The sequence below is a fragment of the Leiobunum rupestre genome, chromosome 7 (genome assembly GCF_980474605.1).
Source record: "Leiobunum rupestre chromosome 7, qqLeiRupe1.1.hap1, whole genome shotgun sequence".
In the NCBI taxonomy this organism is placed as follows: Eukaryota; Metazoa; Arthropoda; class Arachnida; order Opiliones; family Sclerosomatidae; genus Leiobunum; species Leiobunum rupestre.
The window spans coordinates 53,349,316-53,369,419 of NC_143390.1; the positions used below are offsets into that span (position 1 = coordinate 53,349,316).

Below are 20,104 nucleotides of genomic sequence, written 5' to 3' on the forward strand. Positions count from 1 at the left end.
ACCATGTGCCCGGGCCCATAGCGACACCGTCCAAATTGAAGCGGAGTTCGACTAGTTTATGATCTGTAAGTGAACATGGTATAATTTGGCAAAGCTTTACATTCTTACGTCTAAAACGCGTGGTGACCAAAGTAATAGGACAACGATCCTGACTGCGAAGAACAACGTCATTGAAATCCCCCGCAACCACGGGGCGCTGCAAACGAGATATTTCCGCCCGGAGACGCGCGTAAAACGGCACCCGATCATTCGCGTCGTTGGGTAAGTACACGTTGACAACATCAAAAGCCACGTCATCTAATGTAAGTGAAACAATCTCGAACCGTTCTTCATTACTGACAACAACGCGGGAAACGGTAACGTTGAAACCCGGACGAACTAGGGTAGCCACGCCGCAAAAACCGGTCGTCGAATCATTGTCAAAAATTACTTCACCACGCCAAAGAGATTTAAACCGATGCGCGTGCTCCGCTAACCAATGCGTCTCCTGAAGGCAAATAATGTCATACGGCTTACTAAGTTCCAAAAACTCTAAAATCTTCTGATCATCCCGCAGTCCACGAATATAACAACTGGCCAAACGCAGCATAGAGACTAAGGTCCCACCGCCACCCCCTTTCTCCGTCGCCGCCAACTGATCCCCTTTCTCTGGCGCCTCCATCCGAAGCTTTTCCCACGAACCAAACCGCCTGATAGCGATGGCCTTATCAAAAGATTTATTGCCACGGAGCCTTTTAGAATGTGACGATTTACTAGTCGAGGCGGGCAAAGACAAATTACCAGTGGGGCGGACACCATCGTCACTACCGGTGGAAGTAGAAATCGGTCTCTTAGCCGCGCTTAACGATAAAATTGAGGATGGTCCTTTATCAGCCATTTCATCAGAAGTACCTGCATCCCCGTCGGGTGGAAGGTGAGGATTAACCGCTTCCCCCTGATCCATCGGCAAGTCATGAACAACAGCGTGACCCACTTTTTCGTTGACATGTGCAGGCCGGCCTTGGGCGCCCTTCTCCCATTCCGGACATTGACGGATTCCGTGACCTTGAAGGTCGCACTTTCGACAACGAAAATCGGGGCATTGGCGATATAAATGAGACGTGGAAAAACATTTGTTACAGACCTTGGCCTGACGGTCGTGGCGGAGACGGTAATTAGTTTCAAGACCCAAGACATCACGAATACGAATAGTATAAGGCAAACTTGACACACCTTCCGGTAATGACACTTTTAGCGACCTTTGACCGTAATATTTTCCATTTTCCCGCGCCCACATCACGACAGACTTCACCTCGCATTTCATGCTGACAAACTTATCTTTCACCGCTTCATCAGTGACAAATTCCGGTAGACCAGGTAACGTCATCAAAACTTCACGGCTCCCAACCTTCGTAACGACACATTCTACGCCTCCAATCTCCATACCATGTTCAACGCAAGTATCCGCATCTTCCAATGTAATAAATGTGACGAAAAAGCCACCCAATGTAGCGACCACTGACGAATAGGAATCCAAACCAAAATGCTCTTTCAAATCATCTTCTACCAAATTAACGGCCGTCGCTTCAGAAGCGACGAAAACCTTACGTCGTAAAACTTCCATAATTAAAATTAGTTAAAGGGGTTACAGACCCTGCAATGCAGGGTCAAATATTAAAATTAATAAATAACTCAATAAACTGGGATTATAGAAAAGCAAATATATTTAAAATAAACACTAAGCCTAGGCTTAAACGCCAAAAGAGACTAGAAAATCGGAGCGGAAAAATCGGCAACCGCACTCTAGAAAAGCTCAAGCGAGACTCTCCTCACTAGACAGGCGCTTTAACCAACTAAGCCACGGCGCCACGGGTAAAGTGGTTGAATGGTAGGTTTTGCAAAATGCAATGCGTAGATTATAGAAAACATTTATCCGAAGGCACCGCCGAGATTCGAACTCAGGATCTTCTGTTTACTAGAAAGGCGCTTTAACCAACTAAGCCACGGCGCCACGATTTTTGTCGTTGAATGACAGATTTTGCAAAATGCCATGCGTAGATTATAGAAAACATTAACCCGAAAGCACCGCCGAGATTCGAACTCAGGATCTCCTGCTTACTTGACAGACGCTTTAACCAACTTAGCCACTGCTCCACGGTTCTTGGGGTTGTATGACCAATCTTGGCAAAATGCCAAGCGAAGATTATAGAAAACATTTACCCGAAGGCACTGCCGAGTTTCGAATTCAGAATCTCCGTTTTTTAGACAGGCGCTTTATTCAACTACGCTACGGCGCCACGGTTCAAGCGGGTGAATTTCAGATTTTTCAAAATGCCAAGCGAAGATTATAGAAAACATTAGCCCCAACACTTGGCCCAGCATTGCAAACTGCGAGCACCATGCTAACACTTGGCCTGGGGCTCCCAACTGCAAGCACCATTCGAACACTTGGCCCCGCTTTGCCATATGCGAGCACCATGCTAACGCTTAGCCAGGGGCTTGCAACTGCGAGCCCCGTTCTAACACTTAGCTTCACGTTGTTATATGCGAGCACAATGCTAACGCTTTGCCCGGGGCTGCTAATTGCGAGCACCATTCTAATACTTGGCCCCGCGTTGCCAAATGCGAGCACCATGCTAACGCCTTGCCAGGGGCTGCCTACTGCAAGCACCGTTCTAACACTTGGCCCCAAGTTGCCAACTGCGAGCACCATGCTAACGCCTTGTCAGGGGCTGCCAACTGCAAGCACCATTCTAACACTTTGCCTGGGGCTGTCAAATGCGAGCACCGTTCTAACACTTGGCCCCGCGTTGCCAAATGCGAGCAACATGATAAAACTTTACCCGGGGCTGCTAGTTACAAGCACCGTTCTAACACTTGGCCCCAAGTTACCAACTGCGACCACAATGCTAACGCCTTGCCAGGGGCTGCCTACTGCAAGCACCGTTCTAACACTTTGCCCCAAGTTGCCAACTGTGAGCACCCTGCTAACGCCTTGTCAGGGGCTGCCAACTGCAAGCACCGTTCTAACCCTTTGCCTGGGGCTGCCAACTGCGAGCAACATGCTAACGCTTAGCCCGGGACTGCTAGCTACGAGCACCGTTCTAACACTTGGCCCCAAGTTACCAACTGCGACCACAATGCTAACGCCTTGCCAGGGGCTGCCTACTGCGAGCATCGTTCTAACACTCTGCCAGGGGCTGCCAACTGCGAGAACCGTTCTAACACTTTGCCCGGGGTTGCCAACGGCGAGCCCCTTTCTAGCAGTTGGCCCCGCGTCGCCAAATGCGAGCACCGTGCTAACGCTTTGCCCGGGGCTGCTAACTACGAGCACCGTTTTTACACTTGGCCCGAAGTTTCCAAATGCGAGGACCATGCTAACACTTTGCCAAGGGCGGGCAACTGCGAGCACCGTTTTAACACTTACCCCCACGTTGTTATATGCGAGCACCATGCTAACGCATTCCCAGGGGCTGCCTACTACGAGCACCGTTCTAACACTTGGCCCCAAGTTGCCAACTGCGAGCACCATGCTAACGCCTTGTCAGGGGCTGCCAACTGCAAGCACCGTTCTAACACTTTGCCTGGGGCTGCCAACTGCAAGCACCGTTCTAACACTTTGCCTGGGGCTGTCAAATGCGAGCACCATTCTAACACTTGGCCCCGCGTTGACAAATGCGAGCAACATGATAAAACTTTACCCGGGGCTGCTAGTTACAAGCACCGTTCTAACACTTGGCCCCAAGTTACCAACTGCGACCACAATGCTAACGCCTTGCCAGGGGCTGCCAACTGCGAGCACCGTTCTAACACTTGGCCCCAAGTTGCCAACTGTGAGCACCCTGCTAACGCCTTGTCAGGGGCTGCCAACTGCAAGCACCGTTCTAACACTTTGCCTGGGGCTGCCAACTGCAAGCACCGTTCTAACACTTTGCCTGGGGCTGTCAAATGCGAGCACCGTTCTAACACTTGGCCCCGCGTTGCCAAATGCGAGCAACATGATAAAACTTTACCCGGGGCTGCTAGTTACAAGCACCGTTCTAACACTTGGCCCCAAGTTGCCAACTGTGAGCACCCTGCTAAAATCTTGTCAGGGGCTGCCAACTGCAAGCACCGTTCTAACCCTTTGCCTGGGGCTGCCAACTGCGAGCACCCTTCTAACACTTGGCCCCAAGTTGCCAATTGCGAGCATTGTTCTACACTTGGCACCACGTTGCCAAATGCGAGCAACATTCTAACACTTTGCCCGGAGCTGCTAACTGCGAGTGCCGTTCTAAAACTTTGCCACACGGTGCCAACTGTGAGCATGTTGGATTAACAGAAGCTCATGTCCCCCAATAAAGAGTCTGATTTTAACCTTCAAAAGTTAAATAACCTAGGTTGGATGTTAACGTGTCATACTGTAACATTTTTAAAACACTTTAAAAGCATCCTTGAAATGTCTTAACCGCCAATTTAAAGATAAAGCACGAACTAGGGTTGGCCGATATCGTAATTTAACCGATTCCGATTTTTTTACCGATATGGCAAATCGGTACCGATACCGATTTTCCCGATTTTTTACCGATTTTCACCGATACCGATTTTTTACCGATTGTACAATTCATTAGTCATTACTAATGACTCATTAGTAATGACTAATGAATTGTAAAACCCATTGCCAATGGTCTAAATAAAATGAAGGGTGGGTTGTATTTTGAGAATAGCTGATCGAATTTAGAAAAAAATCAAAATAATTTAAATTTTTAAATTTTCAAATTTTTAATATTTAGTTATTTACCTCACTTAGGTACATTTAAAATTGAAATTATTTTTTCAATTTCAAAATTGGTTTTAAATAATCGGGTAAAATCGGTATCGGAAGTTTTTTTTTATAATCGGGTAAAATCGGTATTTTAGACGCGAACCGATTAATCGGGAAAATCGCGATATCGGTGACCGATACCGATTTCATATCGGTTTGGGCCCAACACTAGCACGGACAATGTAACCAATATTTTGGTACTTCTATAAGTTTACTTTTGTTACCAAAAGTTTCTTCTAAATTATTTCTGGTTAAGTAGTTGCAGAGAGTTTAGTTTGGGAAGGGCTTTGCCTTGCAACCAGCTCTTAAATTCGTTGACAAAACAATTAAATCCATTCTGATAACTCTGATTATGGTTACGCTTATTAGGTAAAAATTAAGACGAAGGATTTCAAATTTGAATTTAATAGCGGTTTACTAACCGGAATTAAAATTAAAACATACAACGCGACAAGTAATTAAATCAACGGGAAACCTAAAAATTATAATTATCATGGTACCATGTCAATAAAGCTGGTTTCACACTCGACGGAAAATATGCCGGAAAGACGATAATAAACGCCGAGCTGAAAATTTATTCCCATTCGATATACCGCTAACGTTCAACTTTACGCTGTTAATTTTCCGTCGAGTGTGAAACCAGCTTTAAGGAAATAAACGATATCAACGATTAAAGTTACCCTAAGTGCGATCTGAAACCAACATTAACCATTATCTCCATTTACACTTTAAATACCAAGATTGATTTTTTTAATATTAGAGTTAATACAGCCAAAACCGAGGTATTGGAATTATCATATTTTCATATGTTCAACGGATTGAACTTTATATCGGCTAATTATATATCGGTTAATTGGATTAAACTGACCAGGGGCGTGATTCTACTCTTATCGTTAGCTACTTAACGAAAATAATTTTTCGTTAGCTAATATAATTTCAATGGAGCCAACGAAAATTTTCTTTCGTTAACTCCTAACGATAAGAGTAGAATCACGCCCCTGGTTAGTGGAACGCCTCTGCGGTAAACTTAGAGGGACGAACTCTTTTGCTCGTACCGTACTGTTACGAGTTGTTTTTAAGTTCAGTACTTAGCTCATTATCCTGCCCCGTCGTTTAGGCTTCAGCGGAGGTCTGGCTGGCAGGTTTCGGCGTTAATAACGAACTTGCTTCACAACAGCGCCACCGAAACGTTTGATTTAAAAGAAAAACTGTTCTTGCGAATTGAACCCTTTTTCTACGTCTCATTATTAATTTTCTTTCGCTCGCTTGACCCAGTAGGAAGAAATTACTTCGGGGCAAAAAGTGTACACATTAATTATTTTTTTTTAATCATTCCCTTTCCAAAAATCAGGGCATTCGAAATGTTTGGTGTTACACTATTTTCTGATGCTTGAAATTACGGCAAAACTGATTGTAGCGTTAGTGTATAACATATTTCCAACGTTTGTAGCACTATCATATTACCTGTGCTATTTCCAACAACAAATTGGAAGCATGGACTAAACCTACACCCCTTTATTATATTCTTTGTTGGTAATACAATTAATTATTTTAACATTTTAAACGGGAAGGCGATTAAGGATGTTTAGAGAGCTCTATTAACTGATGGCTGAATTTGCATTTTAACCTGATCGTGGTTCGGCGTTCTTTAGACCAACAATAATATTCAGCTAGGCTAATACCCAAAGGCACCACCTTATGCTTAAGTCTTTTAAAGCCATTAATTCAGACGGCCGGGTTACAATGCGTAGGAGGGTGGTGGCAAGCCCTTCATGCCACGCGATCCAACAGCTCCCTACACTAACTATTATCGTTAAATAAAGGACTGCACATTAAATGTTAAGCCCGCGTCGTCTGGTAGCAGAGGTCTTGAAATATCTTTACTCTCGCGTCACTTGATCAGCTCTGAGCTCAGGAAGATTTGTCACGTAGTTTGACGTTTGTCATTAGAGAAGGCAAGTTTCCAAATGGCGCCACCACAGCACTGACGTCAGGCGTTGCCGTAGCGAACACTCACTATTGAGTGTACCGTCCCTTTTTGTTAGTCTAAGGTCGTTCTCACTTTTCTGAAAGCGTGATCCATATGACGCAAGATAACGGGGAGCGCTCCTCCCGTGTTCAATCGGGGAAATAAAATCGACAGCCCACGACGATAAGAAAAAATAATTGTATGTTATGTAAAACCATCTAAGTTTAACTTTATTTCAAACACTGTATGACTTATAAATACCGTTTACCACAATTTTTAAAAATACGAGCACATGTTATAATTTAGGACTGAACGTAAAAGGAAATGTGTCCCGGAACGGGGAATTCGTCGGTTATTTTCACGTTAACAGTCCAGAGGAAGCAAGATATTTTAACCCTCTGGTGCAATGGTAAATTTGAGAATCTTAACATGACGAAAACGGGGCATTCGTTTCTGTTCGGGTTGGTAAAGTATTTAACGGGGAACCCTTGGTAAGGGCTGTAATTGATGGTGATGTTCGGCATGTCCGAGTGGCAGGTCACCAAGACCAAATCGGGTTCGTGAAGGCGCTTGACGAATTCCGGGATGTCTTCGGGGAATTCGCCGATTCGGAAAGTACTCGGAAACCACCAAGACGGCGCCTTCAACACGATGGCCACGCAAGGGTTACCGTTGCGGTAGCCGAAATGTTTAGTTTTTCCGCAATGAGGATTTATATTGTCCGTAAGTTCGTTGAACCAGGTACACTTCGATGACGTTTCCGCCACTTTCCTCGAAGTATTTGAAGCATTGTAGTTGATGTAGTCTGACATAAACGTCTGGAGTTCTTCGATTTGACGGTTGACTACAGTCGAATAGTGCTGGTTGATTTGAATGGCTTTCTTCGCGTGAGATTCGGGGACGGTATGGAGAGTCTGTCAAGACCAGAAATTTATTTTAGACATTTGAAGAACTGAACCATGGTTAAAACTATACGTAAATTAATAAGCAATGTTTATAACTGGCATCGCAACAAGCCTGGAACACTTTTAACAGCGCTACAGGCCAATTTAAACCACACAGGGTGTATTCAGGTTTTAATTTCGGGTGGGGTTTAAACTGTGCGCCCATTTTTGAACCAACTTACGTTATGCATCCTGCAAGAAAATTATTAAGTGTCATTTATTATATATTATTAATTAAACGTTCAACACCAGAGTTGGTTTATAAATAATTGGGTTTCAAAAGCCATTAATGAAATCGCACTGTATTTCAATGAAAGACGAAAAGTCCAATTCAAAGCAAACCAAATAAAAATTAACTTTCATTATGATTATATTATTTTTAATTTAAATAAATAACCGATTATTTTTTTTTAATTTACCCTAAAGGTCGCCAACATAAATCATCGAAGCAAAATTACACGCGCCGAGTTAGGATACCATTAACAGCCTTAATAGTACAGCACGCAGCGCGCTTTTGACATCGTTAATGTTGAAATACGTTTGTTTTCTCGAAGGCATTATTGCGTAACTTACGTGTCAGAAATGTCAACACAGTAACGAAGCCAGCTAATTTGCTTTATGAAACGGGGTATACCCAGAGTCCGCAGTTTTTCAGAAAATGAATTACGCCCAGGGACACGCTTTTGTTGTCTTTTCGTCCACCTACGTCCATTATCATCAATAATAACGATCCTTTCCATGTCCCATTTCCCACACTAACAAATTAACACCTATTCTCGCTAAAATGATCACGGCTTTCAGAATACGGAGAAATTTGCATCCGTATAATTCAAGACTGACATTCTGATTTGAAATAAATAAAAAATAATGTAGATGCGTACCAGCATTAATTTCTTGTACGTTAGATCTAATGGATGATGAAACGATTAATTATTTTTAATTATAAACCGAGTCCTAATTCGGTCCATTATAGGCTGTAACCTTGGATGAATAATGCGCTTACTGGATATAGCAGTATTGCGTTTCACAAAGGTTGAAGAACGACCCAAACGCCCCTAACAATGCCTTTTTTACCGCTGCAGCTCAAAGAAGGATCTTTTCGAGAAGAGGACAGCGCGCTTGAATAGTTCTGCCATACAACGATGCGCAGCTCACTGGTAACAAGTGCGGTCTGTTTGTGTCTCGTCGCGCCATTCAATGACCAATAGTGGAACTAGTGATTTTTAGCGCGAACATTATAGAAGACTAAATACGCCCCGCCATTTAATGAATCTTATAATTTCTGTTTAAATATTACGGTATTATTAGAAACAAGTAAGAAGGCAAAATAAGTATATTCATAACATCGGGAGAAAATAGGGGGAGTAAGTATTTTCAGCTTTGACCCGGGTCAAACGGCACGTGATCTGCTTTCCACAAGGGGAGGGGGGTTATGTGTTATCAGATTTTTAGCCCAGTGTACCTGAAATTACCTCAACACCACCTGCCCGGTCTGTCCCTATCTGATTTCCACTGTCCCTAGCTGAACTTTCCTTAATGGCGTCACTGGATCCCTAGGTGCGATCCATACTCGACATTCTATAACCTTTCGGGGAGGGTAGTTTGCTGTGGAAGTATAAGTCAATCTAGTCCTCAGCTGTGCGAGGGTCGGTTCCGGGCAGCCCATGGTGTCGCCTTTTGTTGGGCCGTGATAAGGGCGTTTGTTTGCTATATGTGAGGCAGTCACGATGGCTGTCTCACTGGCCGAACGTTGTTTCGAAAAGCGCACTTTTTTCCGGCCTGATTAGTCTCATAGGCCACTGTAGTGCTTAGGCGGAGCAGCGAGGTACAAATACAAAGTTCTATGTCCGGGCTATAGACGCCAGCGTCTACAGTCGGGACAGGTGACAAAACAAACAAGACTGCAAGATAACTCTACTGCTGACAGTCTTACCTTCGATGCAAGCCGCTCAACCCAGCAAAAAGCGCAGCAATGGGCCGACCAACCCCTCACTTTGCACCCAGCAGTAGGAATAAGAGCGGATGCTCTAGCATCTCCAGCCGACACCCTACCTATAGAGGCAGGAGACATGACTAGGAGTTGACAGCGGTTACCGCGGTGAATGGACCCCGGCGTCGTGAACACAAAAACCCGTTTTTCCCAATAATTCCCGCTTTCTACCCCCCCCCCCCTCGAATTTTCTCTCTGGCGTTTTCTTTTTTTCTCGGCCGTCGCGTAGATACTATACTATCAACATAGCGCCTTCTGGGAGAAAAAAAAACATTCTCGCGGGCTCACGCTGAGGCGGCTCTACAACCCAGTCAGAACTGTTTTTTTCTTCAGCGGTAGTTCCCACAATCCTCGCTAGAGAGCGCCACTAAAATATTTAATCTCGGGTCCATCTCCGAGAATTTAGATACCATGGTTTGGGGGGTAAAAGTTTGAGAAGGGAAAGACACGTTTTTCGTTAACAGCGCGCGTTGGGAAAAGCGCCCGGCTGTGAACTCCTAGTCATGTCTCCTGATAGAGGTAGAGTGCCAAGCCCTTACGAAAAGGCTCCTAAAGGGGAACGACGGGCACTCTGCGACCCAGAGTAACCCAGCACAATTAGCATCGGAGATCCCGATGGGCTCCAAAAGGCCGGGAAACAGGGTCACAGCGCCTCATACGGAGACCCGCCGCCCCACAGAAGGCCTGGACACTCTCCGTTAGCCTAAGCCGAAGCTCAGTTTTCAGCCCATACCGGACATAAGTCTTAGGTGGAGATAGGACCACTTGATCTCAGCTAACATATCCCAGTACGCCCTACATGAGTCGGAGCCCGACTCTCCAGTAAAGCTTCCAGTTATTGCACACCGTGGCCGATTACGGGCCAAGGGGAGCGGGGTACAGAAATAATATTTGAATTAAGTCAATCACAAGCTACTTTGAAATACATGGGCTCGTCTGGCCGGCCACTGAGGTAATTAAAGTGCGTCAGCCGAGTCTCCGACGACCTCACGGCACCGCGTTTCAACCTCAGGGGCAGTGGACTCGGAGGTGGATTAAATTTTGACTGAACTTGCCGTGTTCAGGTAGGGGCCGCTTTCGGCTCAGGCTAACGGAGAGGGTCCATCGTGCCTCAACGGATCTGGTTTCCAGCTGTGCGGCGGCCCTTGCTTCCCGCCCTTTTGAAACAACACCGGAGTCGCAGTGTAATAATAATAAGAATAATCAGTTATTAAGCCTAAGTCATCAAGCGACTTTTAAAGCCATTAATTCAGGTTTTTATGGAAGGGGAAACCGAAGAGCTAGAGGGAAAGCCCTTTTAAGCAGTGGGGAAAGAACTCGCAAACTCAAAGCAGGAGTTGTTTAGAATTTTCACTTAGTGCCACAAGCTGTGATCGAACCCGACCTCTTTTGCTGCGAGGCGAAAAAGCTAACCACTCCGCCATCCCAAGCCCGTGGTTCACCTTTTGGTGCCTTTTCTGAAGTGCTAGGGGCTCTCTCTTTATGTAGGTAGGGTGTCGGCTAGAGATGCTAAAGCATCCGCTGTTATTACCACAGCTGCGCGCGAAATCGTCCCATTGCTGCGCATTTTGGAGGGTTGGGTGGCTTCGGTCGAAGGTGCGACTGTCAGCAGTAGGGTTCTCTTGCTGGTATGTCACCTGTCTGGGCTTTGGCTAGCATTATGATGACTTTTTGTAAGTCGCTAGATGACTTGGGTCTAAGGTGGTGTCTTGGGTATTAGCTTTAGCTGATTATAATTATAAATTAAAGATATGGGATGATCTGATATCCTAGGTGCACCGGTATATAAACTCTGACCCAATGTGTTTAGCGTTCTCAATTCTTCAATTAACGATAATTCAGTTTAAATGTATCCGGGAGAAAAGGCGGGAAAATTCTTCAGAAGCGGCGCGTGGCAAAATGGCCCACATTTGCTCCTGGTACCATAAAATAGATCGACTTATACAAATTCTTAAACGTAGTTTGGGGTACTAGTATAGATGGCGTCAAACAGCATCGGGAATTTATTACCCAGTTTAAAATTGACGAACGAGTTTCAAATGAAACGTGGAAGTACGCGGACCTCTCCGTAAAAAGATCCTGCTCGAGGGTTGCGAGTTTCGTCATAGATGGCGCGAGGATTATATTCTGATAAAGGGAACATTTCATAAATTTAGTTTGTTGGAATATCTGCGAATAAAGTATATAGTAAAGTATAAGTATAAGTAAAGTCACCGTCTGTTCTAAGAATATGAATGTCTAGAGTACTAGAGTTTAATCTTAAAAGTGTTATTTTAAATTAAGTCAAGGCAATTAAATTAAGTCAAGTCAATTAAAATAAGTCAAGCCAATTAAATTAAGTCAAGTATATTAAATTAAGTAAATTCCATTAAATTAAGTAAATTCCATTAAATTAAGTCAAGTCAATTAAATTAAGTCAAATCAATTAAATTGAGTTCAGTCAAGTTAATTAAATTAAATCATGTAAATTAAATTAAGTAAATTCCATTAAATTAAGTCAAGTCAATTAAATTAAGTCAAGTTAATTAAATTAAGTCAAGTCAATTAAATTAAGTCAAGTCAATTAAATTAAGTCAAATCAATTAAATTAAGCCAAGTCAATTAAATTAAGCCAAGTCAATTAAATTAAGTCAAGCCAATTAAATTAAGTCAAGTCATTTAAATTAAGTCAAGAATTAAACCATATAAAATTAAAATCGAGAATTAAATAACGGGAAATATAAATCAAAATTTAAATAATATGAAATAGAAATGCAGAATTAATTAATATCGAATAGAAATGAAGATTTAAATAATTGGAAATAGAAATTGAGAATTAAATAATATTAAATTTGATTAAAATAATTAAATAATAATAAACTTGAAATTAAGAATTAAAAATAATAAACTTGAAAATAAGAATTAAATAATATTAAATTTGAAATTAAGAATTAAATAATATTAAATTTGAATTTAAGAATTAAATATTAAATCTGAAATGAAGAATTAAATAATATTAAATTTGAAATGAAGAATTAAATAATATTAAATATAAATTAAGAACTAAATTAATATTAAAATATTATTACAGCGCGTTTCTCATCAAATGTTCGGGTCTCAAGAATGTAGATTGCGACTTAAGCGCCGAGCTATATTTTGCATTTGGCAACTGGTCATCAAATAGCCTCTATAAAGGTGGAAACATAAATAACATAATAACAATAAGTATGACACTTTCTATTGCTTTAATGATAATTTTCGAACCGAACCTTTTTTCGGCACTGATACTCTCTTCAAGCTGTGACTTGGTCTCGCGAATAACGGTTTTGGATTACTACTTTTTGATAAAAATTTAAGCCTAATGTCGGAGAGCACGTTCTGGAGTCGCGAGGGGCTTTGGCTTTGTTTAGAAGCGCGCGTGCGAATCATGTGTGATAAAAAAAACATGATAAATATTTTTTTAATTTTTATCATTTTAGCCTAATATTCCGCCTATTTATCGGAAACCAGATATTTCAGCTTAGCGGAAGTCTCGCATATTTTAGACACTAGAGGGCTCTGTGCTGAGAAAACATCTTTATTACGCCATAACCATGAAAATCAGTTTGGTTGTAAATCTCGTTAGTTGTCATACTTATTGTTATTATGTTACTTATGGTGGAAATAACATCCCCTTACGTAGATTTTAAAGAGGAACGCAGACATCCCGGGTTGTAGCATACGGTTAATACATTTATCTGGTTATAACTCCCTTTCATTTAAAAAGCGGCAAATGGGGCAAATTGGACCAATGAGACGATTGGGACAAAAGGGGCGAATTGGACAAATTTGACCAATGGGACAAATGGTGAAAATGAGACAAATGGGGCAAAAGGGGCGAATTGGACTAATGGGACAAATGGGGAAAATTAGAGAAATGGGACAAAAATGACAAAAGGGGCGAATTGGTCAAATTGGACCAATGGAACAAATGGGGAAAATGAGACAAATTGGACCAATGGGGCAAATGAGACAATGGTACATAAGTGACAAATGGGACAAAGGAAGGCTTGCAAGTGACTCACGTCGAGAGTGTTGGAGGTTTTGGAGTGCCTGGAGAGGAAGAAGGCGAAGACGACGATTCCGATGACGAACAGGGTGCAGATCAGGCAGACGAGGCCCATGAACGTGATGATCCTCCTGGCTGGGTTCCACGCCGGAGGAGGGTCTCCAGTCTGAGAGGAGCTTCCGATCAGAGGGAAGGCAGCGGCTATACCCTGCGTCCGCCCAAGAAATCACACGTTAACGATGTCATCACTAAAGTAGGAACTATAAGTATGACACTTCATATGGTTTTAATACTCATTTCCTTACCAAACCTTTTTTCGACACTGACATTTTAAAATTGTAAAATTTTAAATTTGTTTAATGGAAAGGCCATATTTTTTTCAATCTTTAGATGATCAAATTATCGGAAGTTTTAACTAGGGCTATTTTTTTCTTCATTAAGCCCTTTTTTATATTTAACTCGCATTTTAAAATTTTTTAAAATTTAAAGTGAACAATAGGTGCTTCTATAAAATACGGTAGGTCATGTGACAATGTTTTGTCTACGTCACTTAGCTGTAGCTCTTGAAGGTAGAGAGTACGCGCTGCAGTCGCGAGCCTTTTCGGAATCTTAAACCAGCGTGCAAAACTTACGGTCGTGACGTAGATAAAAACATTTTATACTTATACCTTGGATGAATGAAGTATATGGATATATCACTCGTACCTTTCCCAACGTTAAACTGGGCGGCCCTCAAAGTTCTCTCGATTTTATTTAAATTGGTGGTACAAATTTGTTGCGCATGCGCTGCATGCTCCTTACGCGTGACCGTAGGCCACGACGCGCGCTTAAATGGGTCATGACCTATCATTTTTATGTTTTGATTTTATCTAGAAGTTGAGTTTTAGCATATTATTTAGTGAAATTAGTGGTAAATGTAGTGGGGAGAACCAAGCGCTGAATAATAAATTTCCTTTAATATTTGGTTATAATTGCTTGACTGAGGAGTGGGTAAAATATCCCATGTACTCCAACTCATTTCAATATAATCCAATTTATATCATCACAAAGATCTTTTAAGTTAAAAAATTTATCTAATTTAGTAACTTTATTTTCATAATTAAAAACAATTTTTAAAGAATGCAATGTAAATCACTAACCGGAAAATAGTCCCGTTACTTCCGAACCTTACAACGTAAGCCTTATTTAGCGAGATTTTTTAAATCCTCCCGCGTGGTTTTGTATGTACCACCCAAACAGGAGTTTTAGCCGTTACGTGGCGCGCAACTCAGTGGAATAATGTGGGCCGCGTTTCCGAAGGAGTGATATATCCATATACTTCATTCATCCAAGCTTATACTTTATTTTATAGAAACACCTATTACATTAGCAAGTGTAATTTTGGGAGGGCCCATATAGCCCTGCCCGTTTTGGTTAATGATAGTCCGTCGCAACTGGATGATCAATAAGAGTCAAAACGGGTTTAGCTCTCAAATTCGAACGTAATTATTTATGTTTAAAAAAGTAAATTTCAAGTTCTAATTCAATAAATCATCACTGTTTTGTCAAAGTAAACGACGCCGCGCATCGTTACCAAAGACTAGTAGCAACTCCCGGAGAGTTTTAGACCCAAACCACGTTATTATTTTTGTGGTTTTTGGAAATCCAGCGCTAGAAAATGTGTTGGTGCCATACAATATATTTTATACACTCCTACAAGTTATCCCAACAAGTTTTCGAGGGATGGCTTAATCTGTTCATTTAAACAATTTATAGCTTTAAGGACAGTTTTAAATTAGCGTAGTTCCCAAAAGCCCAGTTGAGAAACTCCCCAATTTGGCGGTTCCCATTTGCTCGATTTCTCAAAAGTCCGATTGTTAATTGAGCCTAACCCAACTCGAGACATTACTTAATATCACATAATTTTACAAATCAGTACTATTGGTATCGACATTCATATTACATAAATTATTTATTATTCAGAAATTATTAACACTCATATGATAAAGCCTATTTACATACACTCTGGGGAAAAACGCCGTTAAAAAAACAGTAGTTACTGGCGTTCGTGGATGCCAGCAACATGCTGTAAATTAAACAGTGAAACAACTGGTTAAAATAGCAGCGCTTACCGTTTTATAAAAATAATATAACTGTTTTCGGGCTAACAGTGTGCTGTTAATTAAATTGTAATGTTTTAATATTTTAAATTGATATTTATTGTTTAAAAGCAGTCAGATGATGCTGTTTTTACAAATGACCTTACTATTTGCGTGACATTTATTGACTGTTTTTAAAGCAGTCAGATGCTGCTGTTTTTACAAATGACCTTACTATTTGCGTGACATTTATTTACTGTTTCTTAAACAGTCCATTGATGGAGTTTGAACCATTATGTCCGCTGTTTAAACAGCGTTAGTTGCGGCTTATGAACAGTCGCTTTAAGCGTAATAAAGATTAAACTTTTCAATAAACTCTCGAAGCTGTTTTATAAACCGTTTATTTATATTGACACATTTCATTATGTAAATTAAGAGCCAAAATAACTTGGGGCAAGAGAGACAGGCAGTTATAGAAATTTACGACACATTGCCGATTAAATTATATGTTTTAAATCTAAAATCATGTATATTACTACGGTAATTCAAGAAATATACCTAAGGAGAGTTGTTCATTGCATGCTGTTTACATTTACCTTTAAGGCGATTGCGTTTGTGAGAGAGTATTTAATAAACACCTAATTATATTACATTAAGTTAAATAGCACGAGAAAACTGTTCCGGGGAAACCATATTTTTATAAATTAAATTTCATTTAGAGCTACGTACTGTTTTATTTAAAGTAACGTGCAGTTTAATATTGAGCAACGTATCGTATCACTTAAAGCAACAAACTGTTTTATGGAAAGCAACGTTAATGTTTCGCAAATTGTGGGTTACTGATGTTTCGGTATTAATATTGTCGCGTAGGCACGGACCAACACGCTGCCGTCGTAAGCCGGACCAACGGTTATTATCCCGGCTGTGGCCGCCGGCGCGTCCTAGCGCTACCATCGGCCGGCCTGAACAAAGGACCGAGGGGTATAAAAGCCCAGGTCCGCCGGAGTGGAGGAAACTAGCCTACGACCCAGGAAAGACGACACTGGCTGAATAAGCCAAGCGCATTTAGTAACCGGGGATACGTGCTCTGGCTGAAAAAGCCAATACGATCCTCGCTAGGTTGAGTTTAAGGTTGAAAAAACCTAGCTCCCATCGCGTATTATTTTATATGTTTTGTAAAATTGTATTTTTAAATAAACCTCGTCGATTATAAATACACGCCGTGGTTCTGATTATTTTACCCGTGAGAATATACTGTTATATTTACAACAAAAAACGTTTTATATCATTGAAATATACAGTTTACCCTGAAAACAGCTAAATTATGGGTTATTTAATGTTGTTGCAATAAAACGCGATAAACAACATCTTACTGTTTTTTAAATAGTATTTAACTTTTAGATAGATAGTAATTACAGATAATTTTAGACTTAAATGCTGTTATTTAGAAAAACAGTACGGTTTTGTTTATATTATTGCTAAATGTTGTTCTTTCCGAGAAACTGCATCTAACTGTCATTTAAACCGTAAAATGTGCAGTTTTTTTAACAGTATGTGACGAGAGTGTACTTACCTTTCCCGCATTCGATCTAAAGTCCTTCGCGCAGGTAGCCCAATGCGCAACCACTACACTACCGTGATTCAAATCTACTTATAAAATTCATCACATAATTTATTCTTTTATAATGCTATTTAAGATTACCAATAATGCTAAGGGAGAGTTACCATGTTGGGAAGATATGAGGGAATCATGGTCCAATTTTCAGCCGGAATTATGTGCGGGTTTGGAAACACCTCACTTACATGCGCTTCAATCGCTTCAGTTTTAGAGAACCAATGAGATTCCGGGCTGATAAAAAAAATATGCTTCGGAAAACGGCGCTAATACCGAATAGAACAGGTCTTACTTCTATTTAGGGATGCACCACCTTAGGCCCAAGTCATCGAGTGATTTTTTAATACCTTTAAACGGGTTACAATGCGTAGGAGGGTGGTGACAAACCCTTCATGCCACGCGAGCCAACAGCTCCCTACACTAACTATTACCGTTAACCTCTAAAAGTGTTTATGGGAAGGGTAAACCGAAGAACTCGTGGGAAAAACATCTTTAACCAGTGGGGAGATTATTTGGAAACTCCACGCGGAAGGAGTGGTTCCGAGTTTGCACCCAGTGCCACAAGCTGGAATCGAACCCGGCCACTTTGTTGCGAGGCAAAAGTGCTACCCACTCCGCCACAGCACTTACGTATATAATTATATTATTTTCCCTCGGTAGGCTGATGAAGATTAAGGCCACGTCAGAGTACGCGAGGGGAGAGCGTGTTGGCGCACCGTTATTTTCCGCAGCGTACTCTTTATCTTGGGCTGCTTTCCAAAGTGTCCAACTGGTTCCTCGCCCCCAAGAGAGGCTTTTCGAGATAAGCCAAATCGAGGTTAATGAAGGTGAACCTTCTCCTCGCTTGAAGAACGCCGCGGAAATTCCGAATAAAGTATTTTTCGTGGAAGTTACAGCTCCAAATAAACGAACCCTTTCTCAAACTCAAAAACAAAGAATCGTACCGAGGATTTCAGGCTCAAATTTAACGTTACGTGTACGGCGAAAGAAAACGATGCGAGCCAAATCTGCCGAAAGTTTCTGAAATAAAATGTCCATGAATACACCTAAAGGCCGATAAAAATATTATCCTACGAGGAAACTTACCAACAATACTTCCTTCGCGGAGATCTGAGAAAAAGAGTATTTCCCCGATTGTCAGAACTTACAACCACTTCGAACGAACTCGCGGCATGTTTGCAAATAAAATATTTTCCCTACTTCAAAATATAGCGTTTACCCACCTTCCAACAAAATTATAGTTTTTATAGTTCTGATTTATGTTAGGTCCGAAATCTTCCATTAGTTAATTATAATAGGTAATAGAAACGAAATGACGTTAATAACCGTGGTATATTAAAACTTAAATAAAAAATATCAAAATTCCAGTTTAGAGATAAATTAATTACTTTAAGTTGCCATATACTTTTTATAGAAAATAAACTATTTTATCTTCACAAATATTACATTTTGGAGATCTAAAGCTTTGTCAATTACATTTGGGAGATCTAAAGCTTTGTCAATTATATTTTGGAGATCTAAAGCTTTGTAAATTACATTTTGGAGATCTAAAGCTTTGTCAATTACATTTGGGAGATCTAAAGCTTTGTCAATTATATTTTGGAGATCTAAAGCTTTGTAAATTACATTTTCGAGATCTAAAGCTTTGTCAATTACATTTGGGAGATCTAAAGCTTTGTCAATTATATTTTGGAGATCTAAACCTTTGTAAATTACATTTTCGAGATCTAAAGCTTTGTCAATTACATTTGGGAGATCTAAAGCTTTGTCAATTATATTTTGGAGATCTAAAGCTTTGTAAATTACATTTTGGAGATCTAATGCTTTGTAAATTATTAGTTTTTGGCAATAAAAGAACAGAAAATAAACACACAAAAGTTTCACAAGTTTTAGCTTCTCAAAAATTTAATCAAAATACAACACAGGATAAATTTCTTCCTAAGACATGATTTAAGGTAAAGTTTAATTAGAATTCAAATCAGTTTCCTTAAAGATAGTATAATCTACATCGAAAAATCGTCCTCTAACAAGTGCTTGATTTTCAAGTAACCCTAGCTGTTTGTTTTGAACCTTACTGTGGCAGAAATGTGAAACTATGCTCTCTGCCCTAAACATGCAACTTTATCATCTCTAAGAAACAGATTTCAACCAAAACCATTGGGAAGAAATAGATCTTAGCCTCTTCCTCTAGTAAAGAGGAAAGAGGCTAATATTTTCGCTCCTGATGCGTGTATTTAATTCAGGCGTTATTCGATTTGTATCAGTTCTCTCTATCTAGCTATGCCAGTGCTGCGCCGCAGTTTTTAATCAAAGGTGTAAAATCCAGAGTGCTAGAAGGAAAAGGCTACTATTGTGGCTGTGCCATCTTGTTGTAAATTAAATTGCCATGACAGGGTTCATACAGCTATTGGCAACCCGATTTCCTTGATATATCCTGGTTTTTCCACGGATAATTCCCTAATTTTTCTAAGGATAATTCCCCGATTTTTCCAGATTCAAGATAACCTCAAATAAAAACTACGACTTACAGAGTGACTCATTTTATGATTGTCATTTCAGTTAAATTAGTTCAATATTATAATATAAAAGAAGTATTCAAGTCAAATCTTTAAAGGGACTTTCAAGAGACCCTCTAGTCAATTTAAATTACGTCATTCGGTCGCCGTTCGTTGTGAAGCCAAAGTTACGACCGAATGAC

General features: G+C 40.8%; 1 protein-coding gene across 1 annotated transcript in view; it reads right to left on the reverse strand.

Annotated features, from left to right (window-relative positions):
- Window positions 1–7,002: 7,002 nt before the first annotated feature.
- Window positions 7,003–20,104, reverse strand: part of LOC149937440 (putative sodium/potassium-transporting ATPase subunit beta-3) — a 74,770-nt gene continuing 61,668 nt past the window's right edge. Inside the window, exons 3-4 of the mRNA XM_090153269.1 lie at window positions 13,730–13,921; window positions 7,003–7,666 (exon numbers count right to left, since the gene is read on the reverse strand). Of these exons, the coding sequence (XP_090009395.1) occupies window positions 7,055–7,666; window positions 13,730–13,921 (804 nt within the window). The 3' untranslated portion in view covers window positions 7,003–7,054. The remainder of the gene's footprint in view (window positions 7,667–13,729; window positions 13,922–20,104) is intronic.